Source organism: Phacochoerus africanus, chromosome 7 (genome assembly GCF_016906955.1).
Source record: "Phacochoerus africanus isolate WHEZ1 chromosome 7, ROS_Pafr_v1, whole genome shotgun sequence".
Classification (NCBI taxonomy): Eukaryota; Metazoa; Chordata; class Mammalia; order Artiodactyla; family Suidae; genus Phacochoerus; species Phacochoerus africanus.
In genome coordinates, this window is record NC_062550.1 from 69,814,673 (window position 1) to 69,841,804 (window position 27,132).

The 27,132-nt window shown below is 45.7% G+C and overlaps 1 protein-coding gene across 1 annotated transcript; it reads right to left on the reverse strand.

Moving 5' to 3' along the window:
• Positions 1–5,988: 5,988 nt before the first annotated feature.
• Positions 5,989–26,576, reverse strand: TIGAR (TP53 induced glycolysis regulatory phosphatase). Its single transcript, XM_047787794.1, is given in 7 exon segments — positions 5,989–6,625; positions 6,628–6,640; positions 7,760–7,870; positions 11,342–11,419; positions 13,408–13,529; positions 18,157–18,194; positions 26,420–26,576. Coding segments are annotated over 7 exon segments (807 nt in total). The 5' UTR covers positions 26,452–26,576; the 3' UTR covers positions 5,989–6,212.
• Between the last annotated feature and the right edge of the window lie 556 nt (positions 26,577–27,132).

Sequence of the window (27,132 nt, forward strand, 5' to 3'; positions counted from 1 at the left end):
AGGCCAGGGATTGAACCCACAACCTCATGATCCTAGTCGGATTTGTTTCTGCGGCGCCACAATGGGAACTCCAGAGTTTTTAAATATTCAAGGTTTTTTCCATATACAAATGAACCCAGCAATTTTGACTAATTCAGACAGAATTATTGAAAACAAGGAAAAATTTTTAATCGATATCAGCCTTCGATTAGTCTAATTTGGGTCTCCTTTAAAGAGAGACATTGTTTCTATTTGAAAAATACAAACACAACCATATCAAGATCCCAGTAAGCCTCTCAAGTGAGATGACACAATCTAGATGCTCTGAGAAGAAATAAGGGGAAACAGCCCATAGCCAAGAGAAAGTGCCGTCCCTAGAAACCAACCGTGAGAGGACCCAGATCTGGGAATAAGCAAGCAGGAACTTTAAATTATAAATATATATTTAAGGGTTTTAGAGGAAAGAATGATAATAAGGAACAGATCAGGAACTCAAAGAGAAAATAAATAATAAAAAAAAGAACCAAGTATTCATCGAAAATTGAAAGATACAATATCTGGAGTAAGTTTACTCAATGGGCTTAATACTAGATTGAAGATGAAAGAACAGCTGTTTAACATGTTATCTAAAGAATAAAGAAAAAAATACGTTTAAAAAAATCCAGGAGTTCCCGTCGTGGCGCAGTGGTTAACGAATCCGACTAGGAACCATGAGGTTGCGGGTTCGGTCCCTGCCCTTGCTCAGTGGGTTAACGGTTGCCGTGAGCTGTGGTATAGGTTGCAGACGCGGCTCGGATCCTGCGTTGCTGTGGCTCTGGCGTAGGCCGGTGGCTACAGCTCTGATTTGACCCCTAGCCTGGGAACCTCCATATGCCGCAGGAGCGGCCCAAGAAATGGCAACAACAACAACAACAACAAAAGGAAAAAGACAAAAAGACAAAAATAAAATAAAATAAAATAAAACTATAAAAAAAAAAAAGAATCCAGCATTGCCGTGAGCTGTGTTGTAGTTTGCAGACACAGCTTGGGTCTGCCGGTGTTGTGGCTGTGGAGTAGGCTGGCAGCTACAGCTCTGACCCCTTGGCTAGGAACGTCCACATGTCACACGTGTGTCCCTAAAAAACAAAATAATAATAATAATAATAATAATAAATCTGACTACAGAGATGCAGGTTTGATTCCCAGCCCAGCAGAGTGGGTTAAAAGATTCGATGTTGTGTACGTGGCAGCTGCAGCTGTGATTCAACTCCTGGCCGGGAACTTTCATATGCGGCAGATGCAGCCATAGGAAAAAAAAATCTTGAAAGCTGCTGCAGATAAATGACCTTTACATATGGAAGATTCACATCATAAAACAATGCTTTCTCATCATAAAACAATGGAAGCCATAAGGTGTTGAAAAGGTTGAAATTAAAAAAAAGCCACATCTCCAGAATTATATATCCAACAAGAGCATCCTTGGAAAGTGGGGGAAAAATGAATGTGAAATAAAAACTGAGAGAACTTTTTGCCAGCTGCAAAGAAATAATACCATATGGAAAGAGACAGAAAACAAAGAAGAGCATCTGAAATAGTAAAAATGTGGGTAAACTTAAACAACTATAAATACAGGCTATGCTTTCATCTCTTGGTTTCCTTAAAATACCTCTCAAAGCAAAAATAACAACACTGTACTGTGAGGTGGAATTTCCACACAGGATGGAGAGAGGGAAAGTGAACAGATGGTTCTAAGACTGACGCTGCATGGGAAAGTGAAAGGACATGAATTCTAAGGAGATTGTGGTCAGAATACTGCATCTTATTTCTCAAGTGCCCACAATAATAGCAATGCCAAGAGGTATGGCAAAAAGCCAACACAAGTATTAAAAGGAAATACGAAAAAAATACTCAATTATCCTCCAAGAAGGCAGAAAAGGAAGAACGGTGGCACAAAAAAGAAAAATGACAGACTAAATCCAATCATATCATAATTAGATTATATATAAATAAAACACTACAGCTAAAGGCAGGGATGGCCACCCGTGGATTAAATCAAGATACCCACTTATGGGCCATCTATCAAAGATGTGATTGAAAGAAAAGAGAAAGATGCTGTGGTAGTTCGCCAGGGCTGCTGTAACAAATGCCAGAGGTCAGCCTTTCCCCAGAGCTCCGGATGGATAAGTCCAAGATCAAGGTCCAGGAAGTGTCATTCCTTCTAGGGACTCTCCCCTCGGTTTGGCTTGGTCTTTGCCCTGTGCCCACACATTCCCTGTGTCTACAGGAACAAATTTCCTCTTCTTTGCAGGACACCAGCCAGCCTGAATAAGGACTCACCTTACTGGCCTCATTTTAACCTCACTGCCTCTTTCCAGGCCCTCTCCCCAAACACGGTCACATTCTGAGTTACTTGGGGCTAAGACTTCAACATAGGAATTGCAGGGGGGCGAAGGCACACAATTCTGTCCGTAACAGATATGAATAGTGAAAAAAGAAAGCAGAAGAAAGCTAGGCTTACTATGTGATCAGCTAACAACCCAGACTTCACGTTAAGGAATACTGACATAGGTAAGAAGGAACCTATGGTTTTATAATGACGAAAGGGCCGATTCGCTCCGTAAGGAAGACTTAAAAGTCATCAATGTTTATGTCTAAAGACAGAGTAACAAAACCCATGAAGCAAAATGGACAACACTGCAGGGGGAAACAGATGGTGCTACTAAAGTATTATTCTTGCCACTTTTCTGTAAGTTTGATGCGTCAAAACCAAAGGTTACCACACACACTTAGGGTAATTTTTCTCCACTTACCATGAGGAAACAGCAGCTCTGGGATGTTAAAGAGACTTGCTCCGCCACAAAACTACTCGAAGAACTTGATGCAAGTCTTCTGATCACAAACATTTCCTGCATCACTTCCCAGTCCCGCGAGACATGAACCCTGCACTGGACAAGCCCTGGTCCTCAGCACAGGCCACACAGCCGCACCTCCCTCCCCATCCTCTTTGCTCTCTGCCCTCCTCTCCTATCACCTGCCCAGCAACACCCACCCCGCCACCGAGAGGCTCCCACATGCCCTCCTTGGACCCCTCCGCCCTCCACTTGGTCTGGGTTGCTCCCCCGCCCCCAGGGACCAGCAGAGAGTGCAGTGTCCTCCCGCCCTGAGGGAGCCCTTCAGCACGTCCCCCAAATAAAGCAGCTCGCCTCCCTCTGGCCCCCTTGCTTCATTTTTCTCCGTTGCGCTGACCACCCTGGCTGTGATTTGCCTTCCCTGACAGAGCACAGGTTCCACCAGGAGGGCGATTGGGTCGTTTTCTGTTCATTGCTACATATTCGCAGTTGCAATAGTTCTAATGACTCTGATCATCGCTTTGCAAGTGTGTGCCATGCTCGATGTGTATTTACTGGCTGATTAGATAAGTGGACAAGTGCATGCGATCCCAATTAAATTTGCAACAGATTTTTCCAAAAATTGACCAATTGGTTCTAACATGTATATAGAACAGGGGTGCGCACCCTACAGGGTGTGCAGCTGCGAGGCTGCAGTAACTGATGGTGTTACAGGAACCCGACCCACAGCTCTCGCTAAAACAGAACGAAGTCCCCCCACTCCAGCAAGTGCGGAGCTTGAGGGTCTGACACAGAATCACAGGCCAACTGAAAAAAGACTCCTCATCATGCTGTTGGGGGTAACTGTTTTACCATGTGGACAAAAAATATAGAAGTGAATTTTGACCCTATACCATTCAAAAACTCATTCCATGTAATTTAAAGTTGTAATATTCAAAAAATTCTCTAATACTGTAAGAAAAAGGAGATCAGGCTATGACCTTATGGTAGAGAAGGCTTCTTAGACACCAACCCCCCCCCCACCCCAAACCACAAAGGACAAGGTTTATCGGTTTGACCTCGAAATAAAAAAACACTTATATGAAAAAAATGGATGATAACACAGGCAAGAGGCCAATGGACTTGAGAGTATTTGCAACATCTCCTGCAACTCGCTAAGAAAAAGCCACACGGTCCAAGAGAAATCTAGACAAAGAATGTTATGTGTGCTGGTGACGCGCCAGGGAGGGAATCCGAGTTGTCAACACGTATATGAAAAAAAATGCCCAGACTCTAGTAGTCAGAGAAAACCTCATTAAAGTAATGACATATTCGTCACTCATCAGATTAGCAAAATTTCATCAGACAGAATCAAGTGTTGCCAAAGATGTGGAAATGAAGAACTCTGTACACTTCTAGTGAGACTGAGGAACAGCAGAGCCATTTTTCATGACACAGCACAAGGCTAGTCCCCGAACCACTGCTTCTATAAGAAAACACTGACTACACTGAAATGTCTGCTAATAGAAGAATAGAGAAACAGGAGTCCCCATCATGGTGCAGTGGAAACGAATCCAACTAGGAACCATGAGGTTGTGGGTTTGGTCCCTGGCCTTGCTTAATGGGTTAAGGATCTGGCGTTGCTGTGGCTGTGGTGTAGGCCAGCAGCTGTAGCTCCGATTGGACTCCTAGCCTGGGAACCTCCATGTGCCGCAGGTGTGGCCCTAAAAAGCAAAAAAAAAAAAAAAAAAAAAATTAGAGAAACAAAATATGCTGTATTTATTCTGCAGAATACAGTGGTTACAAGTAACTGGATCTATACATACCCATGAGCCCCAAGATATATTAAGTGAAAATACAGAATACAGAGAGCGTGCTGATATTTATGGATGTTTTTAGAACTCTGGAACAATACCATTCCTTTGTGACTTGAAGGATGCAGGAGTGTACAGACATGCTGTGCTTGTCACCTCTGCAGGGACAGGAGGAAACAGGACAGCGACAACTGCTTAAAGGAACTTCACTTACAGCTCAATGTGTTATTTCTTAAAAAAAAAAAAAAAAAAAAAAAGGAGGGGGTAGTTATTTCTTCTGGACAGTGGAGATGTGCACATTTCTTATTTGTCCTTTTTCGGTTACTCTGCAAATTTCCATCTGCAGCCAACTTCCTCTGCTCCCAGCCACGGGCTCCGCTCCAATGCTGGCAGGAAATCTGGTGGCCCTGGACATGCTGAGGCCAGCATGAGCCTGGACTCGATAGGTGATTTACATGAGATTCAAGGTAGATTTTGACTGCACGTGATTTAAGCCTTAACTGACAGCTTCGTGTAAGCTGAGACTCACGCACTCATCAACATAATGGAAAAGCAAAAGGCACGGAAAACACGTTCTCCATGTAGATGAGGGCGCAAGAGGGACCGGTCTTCTGAACAGTATTAAGTGAACCCAAATCCCTTTTCTCCAGCGCCATCTGGTGGAAAAGAGAGGCAAGCTCATCTGTACTGTCACAAAAACGCCACAGTTGTGGTTATGAGAGCACAGCTGCATTTTCAGTGAAGCCCCCCATTTGTTCTGTACGACTGTGAAGCACAAGTACGGAGCAACTGTTTACTGTCTCGAGCACCTTCCTCCAACTCAATTCTGACGCTTACTCGCTGGATGAGAAAGATCTGCTCTTCTCTCTCCTCCTGCTCAGAGGTTCCTTCTTAAAGTTTTATCATCAGAGGCTGTTTCCTCAGGAGATGATTCTGGAACCACAGGCCGCATCCATCCATACCTTAAAGCCTCCAAAGCAAATAATCCCAACAGCTGATTTCTACATCAAATGTTTAGTGTCTGCTTTTACGTAAACTATGACGGCAGGCATTTCTCATTTAAAGGACTTTTCAAAGAGAATGCACTGTCACAAATACAGAGTAGGACTTAAAATAGTTCCCTCTTCCAGGCACTGGCTGAGAGAGTACAAAACATACAGTATCTTATCAAGAGCCAATAAAGTAGGCTAGACCTTAAAAAAAAGGGAAAAGGAGTTCCCGTCACGGCTCATCAGTAATGAACCTGACTAGTATCCATGAGGACATGGCTTCAATCCCTGGCCTCACTCAGTGGGTTGAGGATCCGGCGTTGCCATGTGCTGCAGTGTAAGTCTCAGACGTGGCTTGGATCTGGCATGGCTGTGGCTGTGGTGTAGGCCAGCTCCGATGTGACCCCTAGCCTGGGAACTTCCATATGCCACAGGGGTGGCCCTAAAAAAGCCAAAAAAAAAAAAAAAGGAAAGACAGCATAGTAATGGGGTTATTAATCCCCCAAGTTGCAGTACTGAGTCCCTTGATCCCTTTACAATCCAGAGATGCAGAGGAAGGAAACAAAGTCCAAGGCAGTCCCTCAGACGCTCCACAAGTTTTAGGTTTTGATGCAGATTTAAGGTTAGTGAGTTGCGGTCGCCCGGGTCAGATGATCCTGTAGATGCGCACACACACACTGGGCGGTTGGTTTCCCTTCTCCTTTCTCGCAGTTTACGATGAAGACACTCATCCCTGTATTGGGGCTGACGGATGTGAGTTCGGACCGACTCAGAGTCGCTGGCAAGGAGCACTTGAGGTCGGTCAGAAAATAGCCCAACAGGTTTCTCATGTAGGCGCCGTGACTCACGACTAAGACACTGGCCGCTAAGCCTAGAGCGGCGCCGTCTGAATTAAACGTGGAGGCACAGTTTTTCCCTAAAGGAAAGATCTCTGCCAAAGACGCTTCCAGACAGTTGCTTGGAGCTTCTTGGGAACACTGTTCATTTTGACCTGCTTCTTTCAGGATCAGCTGGCAAAGAAATTCAAAAAAGTCTTTCCACGCATTTTCACCTATCGGGAGAGAGGGAGAAAGATGAAATAAAGTGACGTGAATGACCGTTTAAGACACAAATATATACATAATTGATTTGTATCTGCATCATCATGAGTATCATAGAAGCAAATGAAACTCTATTTCTAGCCCACTCAATCAGGAGTTCCAGACACTGGTAAGTACATGCCCACCGCGCTTCTGGAAGCATGAAAGCACTCCAGGGACAAATGCAAGGAAGATACGATGCCTGGATTCTGACCAGAAAGCTTCGCTCAGAGTCTGGCTAAGGAAATCCACAGGCACACAGAAGCCCGTAAAACAGTGTCACCTAGGAAATTGCATCCAACACTTCCATTCAATTAGAACCGGAATAAAAAGTCTTCCTCTGTTGAACTAATACAAAGTCATTACAAAATTATGAAAATTAAAACGGGAGGGTCACCAATAAGACTCAAAAGCAAGAACACTCGAAGGCAGGGCCACGGTGTCACTTACAGCTGCAGGGGCAGGAGAGGCGCACCAGCCTCGCCACTGGGCAAGGTCTTGCCCGGCCTCCTCTTGAGCAGCACACCTGCTTCACTGACTCCCCTGCCTCTGCTGAAGCTCCTGCACCCTGTTCAGGGGGCTTTCTTAACAGGACCACCTAATAACCATTTCCCCAAAACCATTATCGCTAATGATGCCAAGTTAATAAACAAGGAAGACAAGACAGCTGGGGCGGGGGGGCGGGGGGGGGGATGATTTCGTGCAGAGTTGTTTTGTGAACCAAACAACTTTTTTTTTTGCTTTTTAGGGCCATACCCATGGCATATGGAGGTTCCCAGGCCAGGGTCTAATGGGAGCTATAGCTGCCGGCCTACACGACAGCCACAGCAACACAGGATTCAAGCTGTGACTGTGACGTACTCCACAGCCCACGGCAACGCCGTATCCTTAGCCCACTGAGCGAGGCCAGGGATTGAACTCACGACCTCATGAATCCTAGTCAGATTCATTCCCACTGTGCCCCAATGGAAACTCCCCAACAACTTTCAAACTGCTTAGCTAAACACAACCATCTCACTTCCACAAGTCAAAATCCAGCTACTCTGCCACTCGCAAGCTCATCCACATGGTGGCTTTCCTGGGCTACGTACCTGGTCCAAGGTCTCTCCTCCCGGCGGTGTGAACATGGCCCCCTCCTCCCCAGCGGCTTTGGCCATGGCCCTTAGCTCACTGAGAGGCTTGCCTTCCGCAACCCCGTATTTCTGCAATGATCCAACAGACAAAAGTGCCTCAAAGGGATTTGCAACACAACAATAAGTACGTGTGTACAGCAAATGCAGAACAATCATCCTGGGGATAACTTAGTTTCCTTCCGCTGACTTTCTCACAGCTCTGCTAAGAAAATTCAAACCCAGATCCATGTGACTTCAAAGCTCATCAGCTTCTTTAGGTTTATAAAAATTGAGGCTTAGCAAAGGACACACAAGTCACAGAGGACTACCAAGAAACATGAGAATTCTACCTTATTAGGAATCCATAGGAGTTCCCTTTGTGGCTCAGCAGTTAAAGAACCTGACTAGAATCCATGAGGATGTGGGTTTGCTCCCTGGCCCTGCTCAGTGGATTAAGGATCCGCCGTTGCCGTGAGCTGTGCTGTAGGTCACAGATGTGGCTCGGATCCTGAGTTGCTGCAGCTGCGGTGTAGGCCAGCAGCTAAGCTCCAATTAGACCTCTAGCCTGGGAACTTCCATGTGCCACAAGCGTGGCCCTAAAAAGTAAAACAAAACAAGACGAAAGAGGAATCCATAGTATGAAAAGTGAAAATGGCACCTTTCTTAGGTTATTAAATCGGAAGACCAAAGAGACCACTAATGCTCAGTGCTGACGGGAGAAAAACTCTCCTAGATCATTCATGAGAGTACTGGCACATCTTTTCTGGAAGGAAATTTAGCAATATACACAAAAGCCTTTCAGAAAGTACATATTGAACAATTCCATTTCCAGTAAATGTTTTAGATATGTGTACGAAGATTTTCTACAAAGATATTTATTTCAACATTATTTACATCAATGGAAAAATCTAGTCACAACCTAGATATCCTAAATTAGATCTTGGTTAAATAAATGATGCCATTATCAATATATCAGAATAACACAGTGTCATTAATTATACGATCATACTCATGTGCATTTATGGGCCTGAATGACAGCAAGTGAGAAAATCTGGTTAAAAACAATGCATACAGGAGTTCCCGTTGTGGTGCAGTGGTTGAGGAATCTGACTTGGAACCATGAGGTTGTGGGTTCGATCCCTGGCCTTGCTCAGTGGGTTAAGGATCCGGCGTTGCAGATCCTTGGTGGTGTAGGTTGCAGACGCGGCTCAGATCCCACGTTGCTATGGCTCTGGTGTAGGCCGGTGGCTACAGCTCCAATTAGAGCCCTAGTCTGGGAACCTCCATATGCCGCGGAAGCGGCCCAAGAAATGGCAAAAAGACAAATACAAACCAACAAACAAAAAAACAAACAATGCATATAGTAGGATTACATGTAGAAAGATATATACATAATCAGACAGGTAGACAGACAGATTAAAAAAAAAAGCAAATAAACATGAAAAGTCAGGAGCACACACATGCCAAAATGTTCAGTGTTTGCGGGCGGTAGAAATGGTGATTGTGTCCCCCCCCCCCCACAAATACTTTTAATTTTCTTACACCCTTGACTACATCTGGAGCAATCTCTAGTACGAAGAAGGCCATTAAAAACCATCTCTTAGTTTGTTTTCCCAGGAATGGAAACACCCAGCTGTTAAATATTCCAAAGCTATGCTGGAGCATGTTTGGAGGAGAGGACGAGAGTGACAAATGGCTCCCCCTTGCTGAGACCGCCCCTGGCGGGGGTACCAACCAAAATGCAAGTGGAAGAGTTCCGTGATGGAGGGAAGGACCAGAGACGGGCAGATCTGGGCGGAGATGTCTGGCCTGGACTCGGGAAGTCACAGAGGGCCACAGCCTCGGGTGAGTGGAAGCTGGCCAGGCTTGAGGAGCAAGCATTCCCAGCAGAGTGGAGCATAGATGTGGAAATTCAATGAGGACAGAACACAGAGGTGTTAGGCAACTTGGGAAAGATCCGTAAGAAGCACACAACCAGCGGTCCAGAGCAAGGGCACCAGGCCCAGAGGCCTCAACCTGAACTCTGGTACGAAGGAGCGCTGTGACTCTGGGCATGGACTTGACCTCTGTGTGCCTTGGCTTCTGCCTGTGTAAATTGGGGGTTGGAAAAATGAGGGTTTTAAATCTTCACAGCATTGGGTCTTGTATTAACAAACCTGTAGCTCCAGGGAAGGGGTGGAATGTGGTGAGCACCGTGCCAATGTGTGCCAGCACTTGCCAATGCGACTGCTAAGTCTGGGCATTAAATGCAAGTGAAAAGAAAGGAAGCAACACAACAGACCCCATAGCTCCCAAGAGGCGGGTCAGAGTTAGGACAGCTCTGGAAGGTGAAAGAGAAGTCGTGAACTGTCTGATACAGGGGCAGGTGTGGCAACCAAAATTTGCAAAGACTACTCTGGCTGCAGCATGCAGATTAGACTGGAAAAGGGGGTGCAGGACAGAGAGAGGAGGATCACTGTCCCATGACCCAGGTGACAGAGCACCGAGCTGCAGTGGGGGGGTAGCAGCAGGCCCATGGGGAAATGAAGGACTCAGGAGCCACTCAGAGGTCGAGCTGACAAGACGGCTGACACGTGTGGTGTGAGAGAGAGTGCAGAGCCAAGGAGGAATGGCTTCGGCAACCAGGTGGAGCAGAGGCCACAGAGAGAAGACAGTGCAATGCATGGGCCAGAAGCAGCCACGGGGCAGCTAAGTCCAGGCAGCTTGATAAGTGAGCGTGCAGCTCAAGGAAGAGCCCATGGGCTGAAATCACAGGAGAGGATGAAACTACTCAGAGAGAGAGCACAGGTGAGGAAGGGACGCCCTGCCCACGACAACGCTTTCTCTGACTACCTCATGACATGCCCTGTCCAGCGTTTCCCAACTCAGAGTATTTTTCTTTCACAACATTCAAGCACTGGTTCCTGGGCACAGAGTGAGCCTTTCCAAGGAGCATTTATGCTGGAGTGCTGGTCTAGATGCTGAACGCTAACAGAGAACACACGCACATTAGGAAAAGAAGTTCTTCAAAGATGCTCTAGCCATTCTGTTACTGTTCTCTCCAGGTGTACTGGGAATCCCAGGCTGGCAGGACAGTAACCAGCTTACACGTCAGTACGACAGAGTAACCCAAAAAGGCTGTAGCAGGGGGAGACTTGGGGTCCAATCTCAGATCTGAAACTGCTGGATGGTTTTAGCTGAATCACAGCTTCAGGAAGATTCATTTCTGGTACATAAGCTGGGCATAAAAAATTCTTTTCCTGCTGACAATTAAGGAGTCAGATTGGGAGGCTGGGGAGAGAACTTTTCACCGTTACTTTAAACTCCTCTGTACTAAGTTCTCACAAGTGTATCTTGTTTTTATAACTGAAGATGCCTGCCTGTCTGCTATGATTTGAATAACTGAATAAGACACTATTTATAAGAGTAAGTAACAGTGACTGCCACAGGGTAGGTTCTTAACATACTAGCTCATGTCATATCCCTAGTAGGAAGGCATCCAATTCCTAGCCATGGGAAAAAACCGAGGTGGTGTATTGATTATTTACGGTAAAAAGAACAATATGCAGGTAAGTTCCTTACCCTTTCTCGAAGTCTGGAGTCATATTTTACTGTCAGATCTTTGCAGAATTTGTTCTTCTCCAAAATCCCATGCACAGTCTGCAAATCAAAAGACAACTATTTCTTTTCTCATAAAAAAAAAAGAAAAAAAAATCATCCTTGGAGTTCCCACTGTGGCTCAGCTGTTGGGTTAAGAATCCGACTGCAGTGGCTCGGGTCCCTGCAGAGGCAAAGGTTTGATCCCCAGCCTGGGGCAGGATCTGGCATTGCCACAGCTATGGCATAGGTCACAGCTGTGACTTGGATTTGACCCCTAGCCTGGGAACTTCCATATGCTGCAGGTGCAGCCATAAAAAAAATCATTTGTGAGGCTTCAGCGCTTGGTTCAAATCTTTTGCCTTTTTTTTTTTTTGGTGGCATAGGAAGCCCCTGAACTCACCTCCTCCCGTGGACACAACAAATCTGTAACCACACGTGGAATAGTGCCCTTGGAAAGGGATCTGAAAACTGGGTGAACAGTCTCCTCAATGAAGGGTAAAAGGACAGCACCAAGACGGACAGAAGAAGCAGAGGAGGGCTTGGCAAGGAGACCCCACACCCCGGCCCCAGCAATCTGCAAGGAGGAGGGGTGGCAAGGTCTGCCTCTCCCAGAGCGGGAGGGATCTGAGCTCCACACCAGGCACCCCCGCCAATGCACGGAAGACCAGCCCCCCACAACACCTGAGAACCAAGGTCTGTGGAACTGACACCTCTGTTGATAGTCTAATGCTGGGCTCTAGCAACGATGTGTGGATATACCATGTTCATTTATCGACTTACCTACTGCTCAACACATGGGCTGTTTCTACGCTCTGCGTGTTACAAATAAAGCTGCCAGTACACAGTTCTGTACAGGTCTTCAGGTGGACACATGCTCTTACTTCTCTTGGATACATTTCTGGGACTGAAATTGCTGGATTATATTGTCAGCCTATGTGCAGCTTTCCCACTGTTTTCCAAAGTAGTTCTTCCGTTGTACATTCTCACCAGCAACGTCTGAGTTCTAGTTGTTCCATATCCCTTAAACTTCCATATTTTAGCAATGCACACACAGTGGAATGGTATCTCCCAGTGACTTTGTGTTTCTGTCACGATCAACTATGCTGAGCACCTTCTCATGGGTGTACTGGCTTTCTACGTATCTTGCTTGGTAAGGTGCTAAGTGCTTGGTTCAAATCTTTTGCTTTTTTTTTTTTTTTTTTTGCCTTTTTAGGGTCAAACCCATGGTATACCGAAGTTCCCAGGGTAGGAGTCGAAATGGAGCTGTAGCTGCTGGCCTACACCACAGGCACAGACACACCAGATCCAAGCAGCGTCTGCAACCTACACCACAGCTCACAGCAACTCCAGATCCTTAACCCACTGAGTGAAGCCAGGGTTCGAACCCATGTCCTCATGTATACTAGTCGGGTTAATTAATCGCTGAGCCATGATGGGAACTCTTTTGCCTTTTTCTTTTTTTTTTTTTTTGCTATTTTAGGATCTCAATATAGCAAAACCTCCTCGGCATATGGAGGTTCCCGGGCTAGGGGTCAAATCAGAGCTGTGGGGGACGACATTCCAACCCTGTTATTCCCTCAAGGCGGTCACAAGTCTCTTTCTGCTGAGCTTTTAGGAGTTGATTTGGTTCTTTTTAAAATCTCTAGGATCATTTTTATAGGAACGTGTTCCCTAAAGATATTTCACACGCCTTTTATTTCTTTATAGTAACAGTTGCTCTTTAAACTGCATCGGGATTCTAATACCTGACGTCTCATTGGTTACATCTCTGCAGTCCTTCACTGGTGTTCAGGACACCTTCTTTGCCTTTTTATAAGTGTTCTTCTGTTAGACGTTTTCCCCAAGATACTCTTAATTTTTAAATTACCAAAATAAAATCAAGCACGACAGTAAAATGAAAGGAAAATAGTTCTGTGGGTGGGGAGAAGAGGGTTGCGTGTGATGTCTGTGGGCAATTTAATCCCCTATAGACTCTGGTGGCAAATTTTTCAAGGTTACAGCTATTGAGCCTTTGGACTCATCTGTATCCACCTTGATGCAAGACTCACCTGCTTTGTCCTCGTGAGGTCACTGGAGAAAACGTGAGTAAATTTCACGTTATTAAGAAATACACCAGCAGCAGCTGCCTGCTTAAATCCAGTTTCTGAAAGAGGCTCATCTATTCCTTGTCCTGCAGTATTAAGAGAAGGAACAGTATCATCAAGTACACGCGTGTGTGCACACATGGGATGTAAATGAAAATCTCACCTAAGAGAACCTAAGCAGCATTTATCTGTATTTCATTAAAGAGTTCCAGAGTTCCCCTTGTGGCGCAGCAGAAATGAGTCCGTTTAGGAACCAGGAGGTTGTGGGTTCGATCTCTTGGCCTCACTCAGTGGGTTAAGGATCCAGTGTTGCTGTGAGCTATGGTGTAGGTCACAGACAAGATTCAGATCCTGCGTTGCTGTGACTGTGCTGTAGGCTGGCTAGCTGTAGCTCCGACTGGAACCCTAGCCTGGGAACCTTCATATGCCACAGGTGTGACCTTAAAAAGCAAAAAGATAAAAATAAACATAAAAGATTTCCTTGGGTGCAACTTCTCAGAGAACCGAAAGCAAGCAAAACGAAGCTATGACCCTTACTGGCTCAGGTGTTCCGTCCCCCAGAAAAATGTCTGTCTGGCGGGAATGAGGGTGACAAGACTGTCCCAAGCTCTCCCCCTCACACTTGCCCATCCCTTCACCAGAGTGTTTTACTAACGCTGTTTCCAACCTTATGTCCTGAGTTCAGCTGCTGCAATTGGGTCAGAGCATCACCTAAGAAGCTTTCCTTCTTTATCTCCATTGCTCAAATTCAGGAACGTTCGATACTGCACCATCATTCTCTATAACAGCTGACAAGTCTTCTCCTACGCCGGAGCGAATAACAGCTCCATCAATGACCGGGCATGATGGAAAATAACCCACTGTGAATGAGAGTCAGCAGAAACAGCACGTAACACATGTGGAACCACTAATACTTGGGACCTGGATATCAGCCAACAGACACAGGACCACAAAAATGAGCAACAATCAGAAGCCATTAAAAACAACCAGACAGCTTTCCAATAGAACCAGAGTCCATGAAAATGGAATTGCTAAGGAGGAAAGAAAATCCCTCAGTGGTTTACGGGAGAGTCAGCTTTCTGAGATGCTCAATGAACCCAAAGGCAGGACGGAAGCTGCTCCCGGGCACAGACATGAGGAGATGGAGCACATCTCAGATGTGTGAGGGACACAGAGAAAAGATGAGGATTCCTAACCACGTCTACCAGGAATCCCGGAAGAGACAGCAGAGAAGAACAGGAAGCAGGAAACGGAGAACAGTAACGAGGGAAGACATAAAACTACAGATAAAGGAAGCATGATGTACACCAAGAAGGATGGATTATTCAAACAAACAAACAAAAAACACAAACCTCCTAGATTTAGTAAGAGAAACCGCAGAATATCAAAATGAATAAAAAGACTTTAAAAGCAGTTACAGTGAAAGACTACCCAGCATGGGACAGCATGTGGCTGAGAAGACTTCTGAACAGGAACAGAAGCCAAACAAAACAGCAGAGTAACAGCTTCCAAGAGCCAAGAGAACCATCAGTCTAGAACTGTCCAGACAAAAATGATTGACAAGCATAAAAACAGAATTGTCTGGAATAGAGTGGGTTGAAGCTATCTTTGCCACCAACTGATTTACTTGAGAGGGCTTTTCAAAAAAGATGCTTCAGGAACGCAGGACTGAGACATGAAAGAAATGATGGGAGAAACTGGCAAATAGAGGGAGTTCCCATTGTGGCGCAGTGGTTAACGAATCCGACTAGGAACCATGAGGTTGTGGGTTTGATCCCTGGCCTTGCTCAGTGGGTTAAGGATCCAGCGTTGCTGTGGCTGTGGTGTAGGCTGGTGGCTATAGCTCCGATTAGACCCCTAGCCTGGGAACCTCCACATGTCGTGGGAGCAGCCCCAGAAAAGGCAAAAAGACAAAACAAAACAAAACAAACAAACAAACAAACAAAAACAAAGAAACTGGCAAAGAGAGATGTAAATCTAAAGGAATACCACCTAAGTAACAAATTAGATAACAACGCCTGTGTCAGGTGGTTTAAGAAGGACTGAGATATTAAATAATAGCAGGTACTTTGTATTTTTGGGGGGAGTATTAATCAGATACTTTACTATGCATGAATGATAAAAACTCAAAGGCAACCATTAAAAGAATAGAAATGGCTTATTTCAAAGCCAGTAAGGGAGTTCCCATCATGGCTCAGCAGAAATGAATCTGACTAGCATCCATGAGGACCCAGGTTCGATCTCTGGCCTCCCTCAGTGGATTAAGGATCCAGCGGTACCGTGAGCTGTGGTGTAGGTCGCAGACAAGGCTTGGATCCTGCGTTGCTGTGGCTGTGGTGTAGGCCTAGAACTACAGCTCCAATTCAACCCCTAGCCTGGGAACCTGCATATGCTGCAGGTGCAACCCTAAGAAGAAAAAAAAAAAAAGCTAAGAGTGGGTCAAATAAGGAAAAGAAAAAGAAAAGCAGACACTTAAGAAGTAAAGATGGGAGTTCCCGTCGTGGCACAGTGGTTAATGAATCTGACTAGGAACCATGAGGTTGCGGGTTCGATCCCTGCCCTTGCTCAGTGGGTTAAGGATCCGGTGTTGCCGTGAGCTGTGGTGTAGGTCGAAGACGTGGCTCGGATCCCGCGTTGCTGTGGCTCTGGCGTAGGCTGGCGGCTTACAGCTCCGATTAGACCCCTAGCCTGGGAACCTCCATATGCCACGGGAGTGGTCCAAGAAATGGCAAAAAGACAAAAAAAGACAAAAAAAAGAAGTAAAGATGAGTGAGAAGGAAGTGACCAGAAAAAGAAAAGAACTGCAAAGGCAAAGTCCAACCAACACACCAGAAACCAGAGTCATCGTGGACAGATTGCTCTCAGCAGTTAACAGAAAGAGTCTCATTTTTTTTTTTTTTTAAGAACCCAGCTACTTACCATTCACAAGGTAACATGCAGGACATCAGTACACAGCAAGGTTGAAAGGGATGGAAAATTCTATGTCAGGCAAATTCCGACCCCAAAGAAATGTGCAGCCATATCACTCTCAGAAACGCAGGACCTTCTGACAAAGTCTTAGTAAGGATTGTGAAGATCGCTATAAATAATCAATGTTCCAATTCACCAAGGAGATAGAGCAACTTTTAAATGAAGGTGCCTAATAAAATAGTGTCTAACTCCATATAAGAACACCAAGCACAAGCTGAGAAAATTTCAGGCATTAAAGGATGAGCTGGCCATCACAGTGGGTAATTCGACACGCCTCACTCATTCACTGACACCTAAGGTCATACAGGCAAGTGAGTAAATTTACAAAATTAATACAGTACAGAGCATTTGAACCACAGAATCAAGCTTAATTGTTTGACATATAACTCCAAACCCAGCAACAGAAAACATAGATTTTTCTTAAGCATACAGTGGTAGACTTATAAAAACTGATCATGCTCACCAGCTTCAGATGTATTATCAAATAAACCATACTGCCAGTACACAAAGCAATCACTGGAAGTCAAACCCGAAAGATGAAGAACAAAAATCAAAAAGCCCACTCGTTTGGAAATTTACAAACAGTTCTAAATAACTCATGGGTCAATGAAGAAACTGCAAGGGAAATTTAAGATACCCAGTGCTGAATACTCATGAGGTTACTGCAAATCAAAACTGTAGGTGTGTACACTGTAAGTCAGCCACACTCCAATAAAAATACATGTATTCCTAAACTAAAAAAGAAAAGGAAAGCTGAGAATTGAGAGTTACATAACAATTGAAAATTCCCTAAAAAACAAACAAAAAAACTGGAAGTGTGCAACAAAAACGGTCCTTCAAATAGATAAGGCTTGAATGCTTTAAAAAAAAAAAAAAAAAAAAGGAGGCAGTAACTTTCCAAAGTTAGGAAAAGAACACAAAACAAACCTGAAAGACAGGTGTGAACTCAAAAATTTTTATTCATGTTCTACTGTGAAATGAGATGAAAGAGCAGGGCTCACGGACAAAGCTGTGTGTGGGGGGGGTGCGATTAATTATCAGCCTAGTTTCCAGGAGAGGCAGTCAGACGTCAGACTCATGGGGTATAAAAAGCAGTTTCTGCAAAACCCAGATGTCCCTAACCCCAAAATATAAAATGCTTGTATAATCAGAGCACAGAAATAGCATGTCTAGCTGAAAGCTCACCCCAGATATGCTTTAAAAGCCAGACCAGATGGATCACAGGGAGATTAAAAGATCTGAACCCAAATGAACAGAAGAAGGGAGGGAAGACTGTTCAGAATAAAGTAACAATCCCCATGTGAGAACAGGAATTCTCCTTTTAAACCATTTCTGTGGTACTACTAAAAATAATATAGCTATCTTAGCAGAAAAATACCATTAACACACCCGCCAGTAAAGTTCTGCTCCCAAATGGGACATCATTTAAAACTCTGGCAGACACAGTTTAAGACAACTAGACCCAATATAACTCTTTCTCCAGCTGACTGGGCTGCTTTGAAGCTGCCCCCAAACAGCGTGGGGCACCCTCCTTTACCCCAGTTCACTTCAGAGACTTAGGCTTCTTGGTTACCATCTGCTCCAGTCATATTCCTGTGACTATGATGCTTTAATTCTGTAATCCCAGTTCACAGACCAGAGCTGCCCCCGTCCACCCTCCCCCCTTCCCCAGATCCCATTACCCGGCATCTCACATTAACACTAGCGGAGAAAGCTAAAAAAAAAAAAAAAGAGAATACCAACCTTGAAGTATCTTCTCCTTGTTAAGTCTTGTTTCTCCACTAAAATAGAGGGGGGAGGGAAAGCCTTTATTACCAAATTAGGTTATTTTTGAAATGAGAAAAAAAAAATCAGCAATGAAAGGTAGCACACGGACCTTGTACATACTTCAGCATCTCACCTGCAGAAGTGAAAGGCATTCTAAACTAACATCTGCAAATGTCTACTCTATGTGCCTAGTGGGTGAGCTAAACATTTCAAACTGCCCCAAATTAAAATGTATAGATCAATCTTGAGTGAACTGAAGGCAGCGAACACTATTTTAAAAGTCTATGTACAGGGAGTTCCCTAGTGGCTCAGCAGGTTAAGGATCCGGTGTTGTCACTGCACGGGTTGATGCCATGGGACACGTGCGAACCTGGCCTGGGAATTTCCACGTGCCAGGTGCAGCCAAAAAATACATAAATATAAATAAATATATATGTATAAATAAATATTTTTGTTAAATAATCCTCTTAAATATGTTGTCCAAACTGCGTTCACGGGCATCCGGACCAAAACAGACACCGGGTCCATCAGTTGCTGGGCTGAAGGGGCGGAGCGCACAACCCGCAGGCCCCGCCCTGCCTCCGAAGGTCCCCCGCCCCCGCCGCGGCTGCTCAAGGGGCTCCAGGCTCCACTTGGCAAGGAACCATCCGCAGACCTCGCTGGGGCGTTACAAAACCAAACCCGTTCTGAAGCAACCCGGAGTGACAGGATGGGAAACTGTCACGTAATAACTAACCTGGGGCTGGAGAGGGAAAGTGGGGGAAGGGAGCATGGGGACCAGGCTGGACGAGAGAGCACATGGACAGTAAAGAGCACAGGAGGTGGTCTGGGAGAATCCCCCAGAAATTTCTGAGCTTTTTTTTCAACAGGCAATTTTATTTAAAATTTTTTTCATTTGTTTATTTTTTGGCCATGCTCTCAGAAGCTGCAGGGCCAGGGACTGATCGGGCGCTATAGTAGGTACCTGAACCGGGGCAGTAACAACGCAGGGTCCTTAACCCGACTCAGCTCTTTTTCTGTGCTGAGCACAGGGTCGGGCACTGGACACACAGATGCACAAGACCGGTGGCTCAGAAGGAAGGAGCTGGCTTGTGCTGTGGGGACAGCAGACAGAGAAGTGGAAATGGTGGGTGCAAATACTCCACAGGCTCCTTTGGATCCATTTATCTCCTCTTTTGGAATCAAATGTCTACAGCCCACATCTACACCCTTCCAAGCCTGGGAGAGGTGACAGTCCTTGAAAGGAAACCTTCCTGCATCTATCTGGCTCAGGAACAAAACTGCTCTGGCTGTACACTTAGCAGCTGTGTGACACTCGATGCCTCAGTTTCCTTGTCTGTAAAATGGGGATAATGATAGTCCCTGCCTCACGGGAGTCCCAGGATAACGGAGAGTAAAGCATTTAGAACACTGCCAGCTGTTTAGGAAGCACTCGGTAGTTGTATTTTTAAGTCATTTTTGGACAGACTATACACATGCCAAAGAGTTAATTCGATGCATTTTTAGTGTTTTAAAATTGTGAAATAAACAATATAAGTAGCATAATGATAAAGCCAGCAGACACGTACCACCACCCAAGTTAAACACTGACCCAGCCTCCTGGACCCTGTCCCTGTTCATCACAATGTCCTCCACTTCCCAGGGGACCCCCTGCCAGGACATGTGCCTGCTCAAGCGTTTACCTTTCCCCACAGTTTTCCTGCCCAGGTGCAGCATAGGTTTAGTTTGCCTGTTGTTGAATCTTACAATGAATTGCTTCTTGCTATATGCAGTTTTTGGTGTGTTGCTTCTTGTGTTCAACCTTTTGGGAGATACACTAATGCTGCTGAGAGAGGCTGTAATTGCATTCTCACTACTGTGTAAACTCCACTGGAAGAATTTACTGCAATATATTCCATGTCCAGTGTTGACAGACACTTAGGTTGTTTCCGGTTTGGGGCTACACGGCCATGCAGATGTTTGTACAGAATACAGCTGACTCTCCAGGGCAGTGGTACTCAAAGGCTGGTCCCTGGACTGGCAGCACTGGCATGGCCTGGAAACTTGCTGGAAGTGCAAAGTCTTGGGCCCCACCGCCACAGACACACTGAATCAGGAACTGCACGGTGGGGGCCCGGCAGTCTGTGTTCGTAAACCCACCAAGTGATGCTGATGTGTGCTCTTGTTTGGGATCCACTCATGGATGGGAATCAACTCTTTGTGCAAACCAAGTTTTACTGGAATGCAGTCACACCCACGAGTACGCAGTGTTTTCGATTATTTTCACCCTATAATGGTGGAATCGAGCAGTTCAGACAGACCTTATGGCCTGCAAAGCTGAAATGATTTATTCTCCTGCCCTTTAACGAAAGGTCTGCTGACCCCTGCCTAGTGATCTATACCTAGCACTAGAACAGCTGGGCCACAGCATTTGCAAACACACTGTGCTTATGCCAATGTGGTTAAATCACCACCACCACCACTCTGCAGGGTTCCACATCCTCACCATCACTTAGTAAGAGTTTTCAATTTGTGCCAATCTGGCACCTGAACAGTCTATCTCGCTTTGATTTTATTTGTATTTCCCTGATTACTTCCCTCCTGCTTTGTTTTCAAGTGAAGCACTAGTTTAAAAAGAAAACATTCTCAGAGTTCCCACTGTGGTGCAGTGGAAAAGAATCTGATTAGGAACCATGAGGTTGCAGGTTCGATCCCTGGCCTCGCTCAGTGGCTTAAGGATCTGGCATCGCCCTGAGCTGTGGTGTAGGTCCTAGACGCAGCTCGGATCTGGCATTGCTGTGGCTGTGGCGTAGGCTGACAGCTGTAGCTCCAATGTGATCCCTAGCCTGGGAACCTCCATGTGCCACGGGTGCGGCCCTAAAAGGCAAAAAATAGAAAATAAATAAGTAAAAGAAAACATTCTCATGTGGTATTGATTCACGCAGATCCAGACAGGAATACCACCAGACCTTCGAGTCAGAATCACAAACCTGGGTCTCGTCCTAGAAATTTGACCCTTGTTTACAAAACGAGCTATCTGTCAACCTCACCTAGGACTCAGGTTCTCAAACTTGAATCCCCCTGGGCGGGGTGGGAGGGGCTGGGGAGAGGTGCTTAGGAAAACAGACTGCTGGGCCTGGCCAAATCATTCTCATTCCTTAAGACCCAACACAGCCAGCCAGTTCCTTGAGGCAGGCTTCCCTCCCATTCCCTGACTATCCACCCCATTTAAATACCCTGGTTCTGCGCTCCCACTTTACGTGGCACTACTGCCAGGTAACTGCTAGTTAACTTTTGTAGTTGTGGGTCTATCCTGGCCGCAGTTCCTTCAAGGCACGGTCAGAGACTGCATCACCCTTATCTGCCTGGTACCTGGAGAAGTTTCTGGGAGATAAAAGAACCTCAGTGTATGCACTCTGCAGATGGAGAGTCGTTTGGAATTACCTATCAAAATGACACGTTTGGGGAGTTCCCTGGTGGCTCAGAAGGTTAAGGACCTGGAGCTGCCACTGCTGTGGCCTGGATTCAATCCCTGCCCCAGGGGCTTCTGTACATGCCATGGGCACAGCCAAAAAAAAGAAAAAAGAGAGACAAGTCTGTTTACCCTTTGATCCAGCAGCCCTATTACTAGGAATGCCTGCATTCTTCTCTATTTAAAAAAATACCTGCTATAGTAAAATTCTAACATCAAAAGATGGCAAATAACCTAAATGCCCATAACAGGAACTGGTTATTTTAACAAGCAGTGCGATGCGATATCTACCTAATGGAAATCTATGCACCTGTGTCCCCTGGAAGGAGAATGATTTATGTAAAGATATGGAAAGGTCACCAGGACATTCAGCAGAAAAAGCAAAGTACAAAGTGATATACAAAGACTGCTAGCTGTTTAGAAAGGTGAGAAACAAGGATAAACATTTGATCTGCACAGAGATGCTGCGAGGACTCACAGGAGACATACCCCTGTGGTCACCTGCGGGGTGAGGGGACAGAAGACTTCAGAGAACTGTTCTGATGTCTAAGCATGTGGACGCGCTGGCTCAAAAAATATACGACAAGGAGTTCTCTGGTGGCCTAGTGGTTGTGCATTTGGCATTGTCACTCTTGTGGCGCGGGTTCAATCCCTGGCCTGGGAACTTCTGCATGCCGCGAGTGCAGCCACACACACACACAAAATATGACAAATAAATTACTCAGAACAACTTGCCACAGATTTGCCAGTATTATCATTCTGGAAGTGAATATCAATATAAAAGATGTCTTATACTCCAAAACCCATTTAAATCATATAAAATGGACACAAAACAGGAGATTAAGCTCTGCCGTTCAGATGGATACAGCATCCAGGGCAATGATGGGGAAGGTGGTACTTCTACTATGAAAACAGGTCCCCAACCCTGGATCCACTTCCAGTTTCAGACTCAGAATCTTGCTGACACCAAGAATGAAAGGACTGTACTTAAGTCCAAGGGACATCCTCTTTAGACAGTGGCTCTGGAATCAATTCCAGCTTCCAGCAGAGTTCAAAGAATGTCTCCCCTGCCCCAATTCCATATTTACTGTTATACAGGATCCTCAAAAGGTTTTCCCCACTTTATGTGGATCACAAGCTCTCTCGCTCATTTTATAAAACTAATGCCAAGGGTGAGAAGAGATTTAATAACCATACCAGACCAGGTCTTTACGAATCACACAAATTCAGCAGAGATGAAAACTTTTGGTATGCTTACCGGAAAGGTAGCTCAAGAATTTAATCCTAACAGCTGATTTGATAAAGGATTCAGAATAAAATATCATCAAAATGTCATCCTATAAAAAATGGAATCCCACTACTTTAATAATTTGCAACTGTACTGCCCCAACCATCTAACCAGTTTCAGCAAAAGGAGAAAAAATAGTTATAATACAGTAAAAAGATTTTGCTGTAAGTCAGTAGAGACTACGACAAACACTGCTGCATTATTCACAATCGCTGGTGTTCTGCTGGGCATTTTTTTTTTTTTTTTTTGCTTTTGAATCACTTTATAAATATTATAGAGCAGGAATCTAGAAATCGAATTTTCTCCCAAGAAGATACATAAATATTTAGTTTTACAGCTTTTATCAGCTTTATCAAGAGGTCTGTATAAATCTTGGAAGCGACTGTTTAAAGTACATCCCTTTTGGGAGTGAGAAAGAAAAGGACGTGGCTACAATAGGTTTACTATCCATCTGCTTCCTTAGCCAAAGCCTGGCTTGTAGCAGCAGCAGGGAAGGTGGGGGAAGTGGAATGGTCAGAGGAATATAGTTTGAAGGGGTCAGGAGTACCACCACTCGTTTTCAAAATCGGCAGTGTCATCCACTTCCAAGTCAGACACCCGACTCTGTAAGAATCCAAACGCTTATGCCAAGAAGTCGAGTCTCATGACCAGCCATTTATAGGCCCACAAATATGCACCATTTGTTTTGCAGATGATCACGCTGCTCTTCACTTAAAAAGACATTTTATGTGGTCAGTTCTGCTTTGTAGCCTATGAAGTGTCTTTAGAAATCATATAGAAAGCTTCATTTCCCAAACACACCCTTTTGAGGAATTGAAATTCAACAGACGGGTACTCATTTCGCCACCAGAGACAAAACGTGGGATATCAGTATACATCTGGGGCAAGTCTTCAGAACAGACACGCTTTGGTATTCATGGAAATGGAGTGTATGCACCTGATATTTAATCAGTGTTCGTGATTCACGAGAGCTTTATCCTAATTCCTCCATGCCGATTAATTCATTTGAAAATACAGAAAGGAGTTCCTGTCGTGGCGCAGCAGAAACAAATCTGACTAGTAACCATGAGGGCATGGGTTCTACCCCTGGCCTTGCTCAGTGGGTTAAGGATCTGGTGTTGCCATGAGCTGTGGTGTAGGTCGCAGACGCGGCTTGGATCTGGCGTTGTTGTGGCTGACCACTAACCTGGGAACTTCCATATGCCTTGGGTACGGCCCTAAAAAGCAAAAAAAAAAAAAAAAAATACTGATCATGCTCTGGGTTTCAAAGCATTTGACAGCATCAGGTAATAGAAAACTCAAAGTAAATTCCCAATATTGTGCTACATGATTCAATCTTGCTGATTCCAATAGAGTCATTATATTTAACTCTGCTGATTATCAATCCAGTTTGAAGTTGTTTCTTTTCCCGAAAGGACCATCAATCTTTAGCTCTGAAACTCTGAAGCACGGCCCTATCAATTCAACACTTTCTCTGTACTTTCCCATGGAAAAAACAGAACAAAGTAAATTCTTATCACTCTTCACAATTATATTAGGGGAAATAAAAAGTAGCCTCTAAAATGGCTGGTGATATTCAAGCAACCTACAGACTCTAGATTTTACCTCTACAAAGCAGGAGACAGAAGAGCATGTAGTCAAGAGTAGTTTAAATCCCGCCTCCCTAACTTGTCATGTGACTTTAAGTCACATGCCCTCCATGCCTCAGTGTCCTCACCTGCAAAGTGAGACAGTCTTTACAGCAGAAATTGGTACTACGTTGTAAATCAAATGTACTTTAATAAAATTTTTAAAAGAGAGAAGCAGTCTTTCTTAAGACTTATTTTTAAATTAATTCATCCTAGGATTTTTATGTGGAACCGGGTTTAAAAAATCAAGCCCTTTTTGGAGTTCCTTGCGACACAGTGGGTTAAAGAGCCTGTGTTGTCATTGCAGCAGCTCAGGTAGCTGCTGTGGTGCAGGTTCGATCCCTAGCCTGGGAACTTCCACATGCCGAGGGCGCGGCCAAAAAGATAAATAAAAATCAAGCCCTTTTTAAGCAGCAGGGAGGAGACAAAATCCGCATTCATATAACTATTGTCTGTTAAGAATCCAAACAGGAATCATCTTGTTTCCCAAGGAGTAGTTTAGCCAGATTTTCTATGACTTCTGCACTTCAATTCTATGTCAGGCACTGCGCCAAAGCATCCAGAAAATGCTCTACCATTAGAGGAATCAAGGTTCTAGTTCCAACTTTGCTACTACATTAGAGGAATCAAGGTTCTAGTTCCACGGTCATAAAGCATTCTATAAAATTGAAAGGGATGGGGTGGGAGCTTGATTTCCAGTTCAGACATTAAAATCCTAAAGGGACAACTCAAATGATTGCCAAGGTTATCTTCCTGTAAGGAAGAAGAGGACAAAAAAGACAACAGCTTAAGTCGTTCGGACAAGGTCAGGCCATACTGGTGTTCCCTGCAAGCTCCACGAAGTCAAAGATGGAATCTTATTACCTGCAACTCAGTCCTCTGACACAAAGTACCCACTCAGAATGCTGCTTCCATTAAACCACACATACCTATTAGAGGATTAAGTGCATTTGTACTAGAGCCGTCCCTTCAGAAATAAAAGTTATTTCATCTCCGATATATTTCTCCTCCTCCATTATGCTATACACTTTACCTTTCTGCCATTTAATCGTCACGCTAACCCAGGAAAGTGGGCCCTATCACTACCCCCATTTTAAACATCAGGAAACTGAGGTCGTAAAGATTAAGCCGGTTAAAGGAAGCCCAGGTTACAAGGCTCCTAGCTGGAGCCCAGAATCTTAACCCATGTCTATCTTGCTTGAAAATATGTGCTCCTGACCACCCTGAATTTCACTTTCTGTTAACACTGGGCAAATAAGCCTTGAGAAGGAAAAAGGAAGAGACGTGAAGATATCTCGGCATTTAGCTCCATGTAATGTTATGATAAAAGTATTTGTTCGGGGTGATGCAGGCCGCCGACACCAGGGCATGGCCCTCCCCAGCCCTTCTCCCAGCTACGTCAGCTCTGCGGGTTAGAAATGAAACTCAGACGCGAGCCAAGGGGACCGAGGGGACAAGACGGGGCGGGCGCAAAGCAACATCAGCCTGCACCAGCCCCTCTGCAGACCTTAAGGGGACAGGCTGGGGCCAACACAGGGCCAGGGAAGCGCTGGCACAAGGCTGTCTCTTCCGCTTCAGCTGCCACCGGGTGGCGGGTGACCTTGACCACTCACCCCTACAGACTTCCCAGTCCTTATCTAACGGGGTGACATCTGACACCCGGCGCCCCGCCAGACGTCGCTGGGGCTGGAGGGCCCAGAAAGTAACTCAGCGGAAACAACTAGAAAACCGCCAGGTCAAGCCGAGCCGGGGGTGGGGGTGGATAGAAAGCCTGAAGGACAGGGCGGGACAGTGTGGCAGATCCTCGGTCCCCCCGCCCAGCCCGCAACAGTCCGCAGAAGGGAGAGAGCAGCCCCCGCCAGCCATACTCACTGCCGGACCAAGGTCAGAGCGAAGCGCGTCATTCCTCCGAAGCCGGCAAGAAGCGAAGCAACTTCCGCATCTGCACCCCGCAGCCCGCACCCCTTACCCGGCACCAGCGCCGCAGACCGGCACTGCGCCCACCACGCCACCGCTTCCGCACCCCGCCACCAGTCGGCTCCGTTGCTATAGGCCGAGGAGGCCGTTACGTCACTCCCGGATGGCCAATCAGGACTGTGGGAGGCCGGCAGGTCGCTGAGAGTGTTGCGCTGCGCGGCACTGTCCAGGTCTCCGGCGCGTGCGCTCCCGCGCGCCGGCCCGTGATTGGTGCGAGGCAGGTGCGTGAGGCCCCGCCCCAGGGGCGGGGAGGCGGGTCTTGCTTGGGCAAATCAAAGTAGCGGAGTCTCGGTGCAGATAAGGGAGCTGCTGCTGGGATCTGGGGTTGGTCTGATTTGAGGCTGGAGTGCAGCCAGCAGTCTTGTTTCGTGGGTGTACAGCGCCAGACACGTTCGGTCCTGCGAGGTTTTGTGTTAGCCCTCGGCACTGGAGGTGTAGAGTCAGCAAGGTCTACGCGCTGAGACCCACCCGCCTTCGGCCCTCAACTCCTGAAGTGACCCGCTCCGGGAGCGAATCTAGTCTGGCCCTTTTGCGCCCTCGTCTAGACTAGGCCAAGTGCTTAGCCTACCTACCGACCCCGATTTTACCAAAGAATCCTCTCCTTGGTC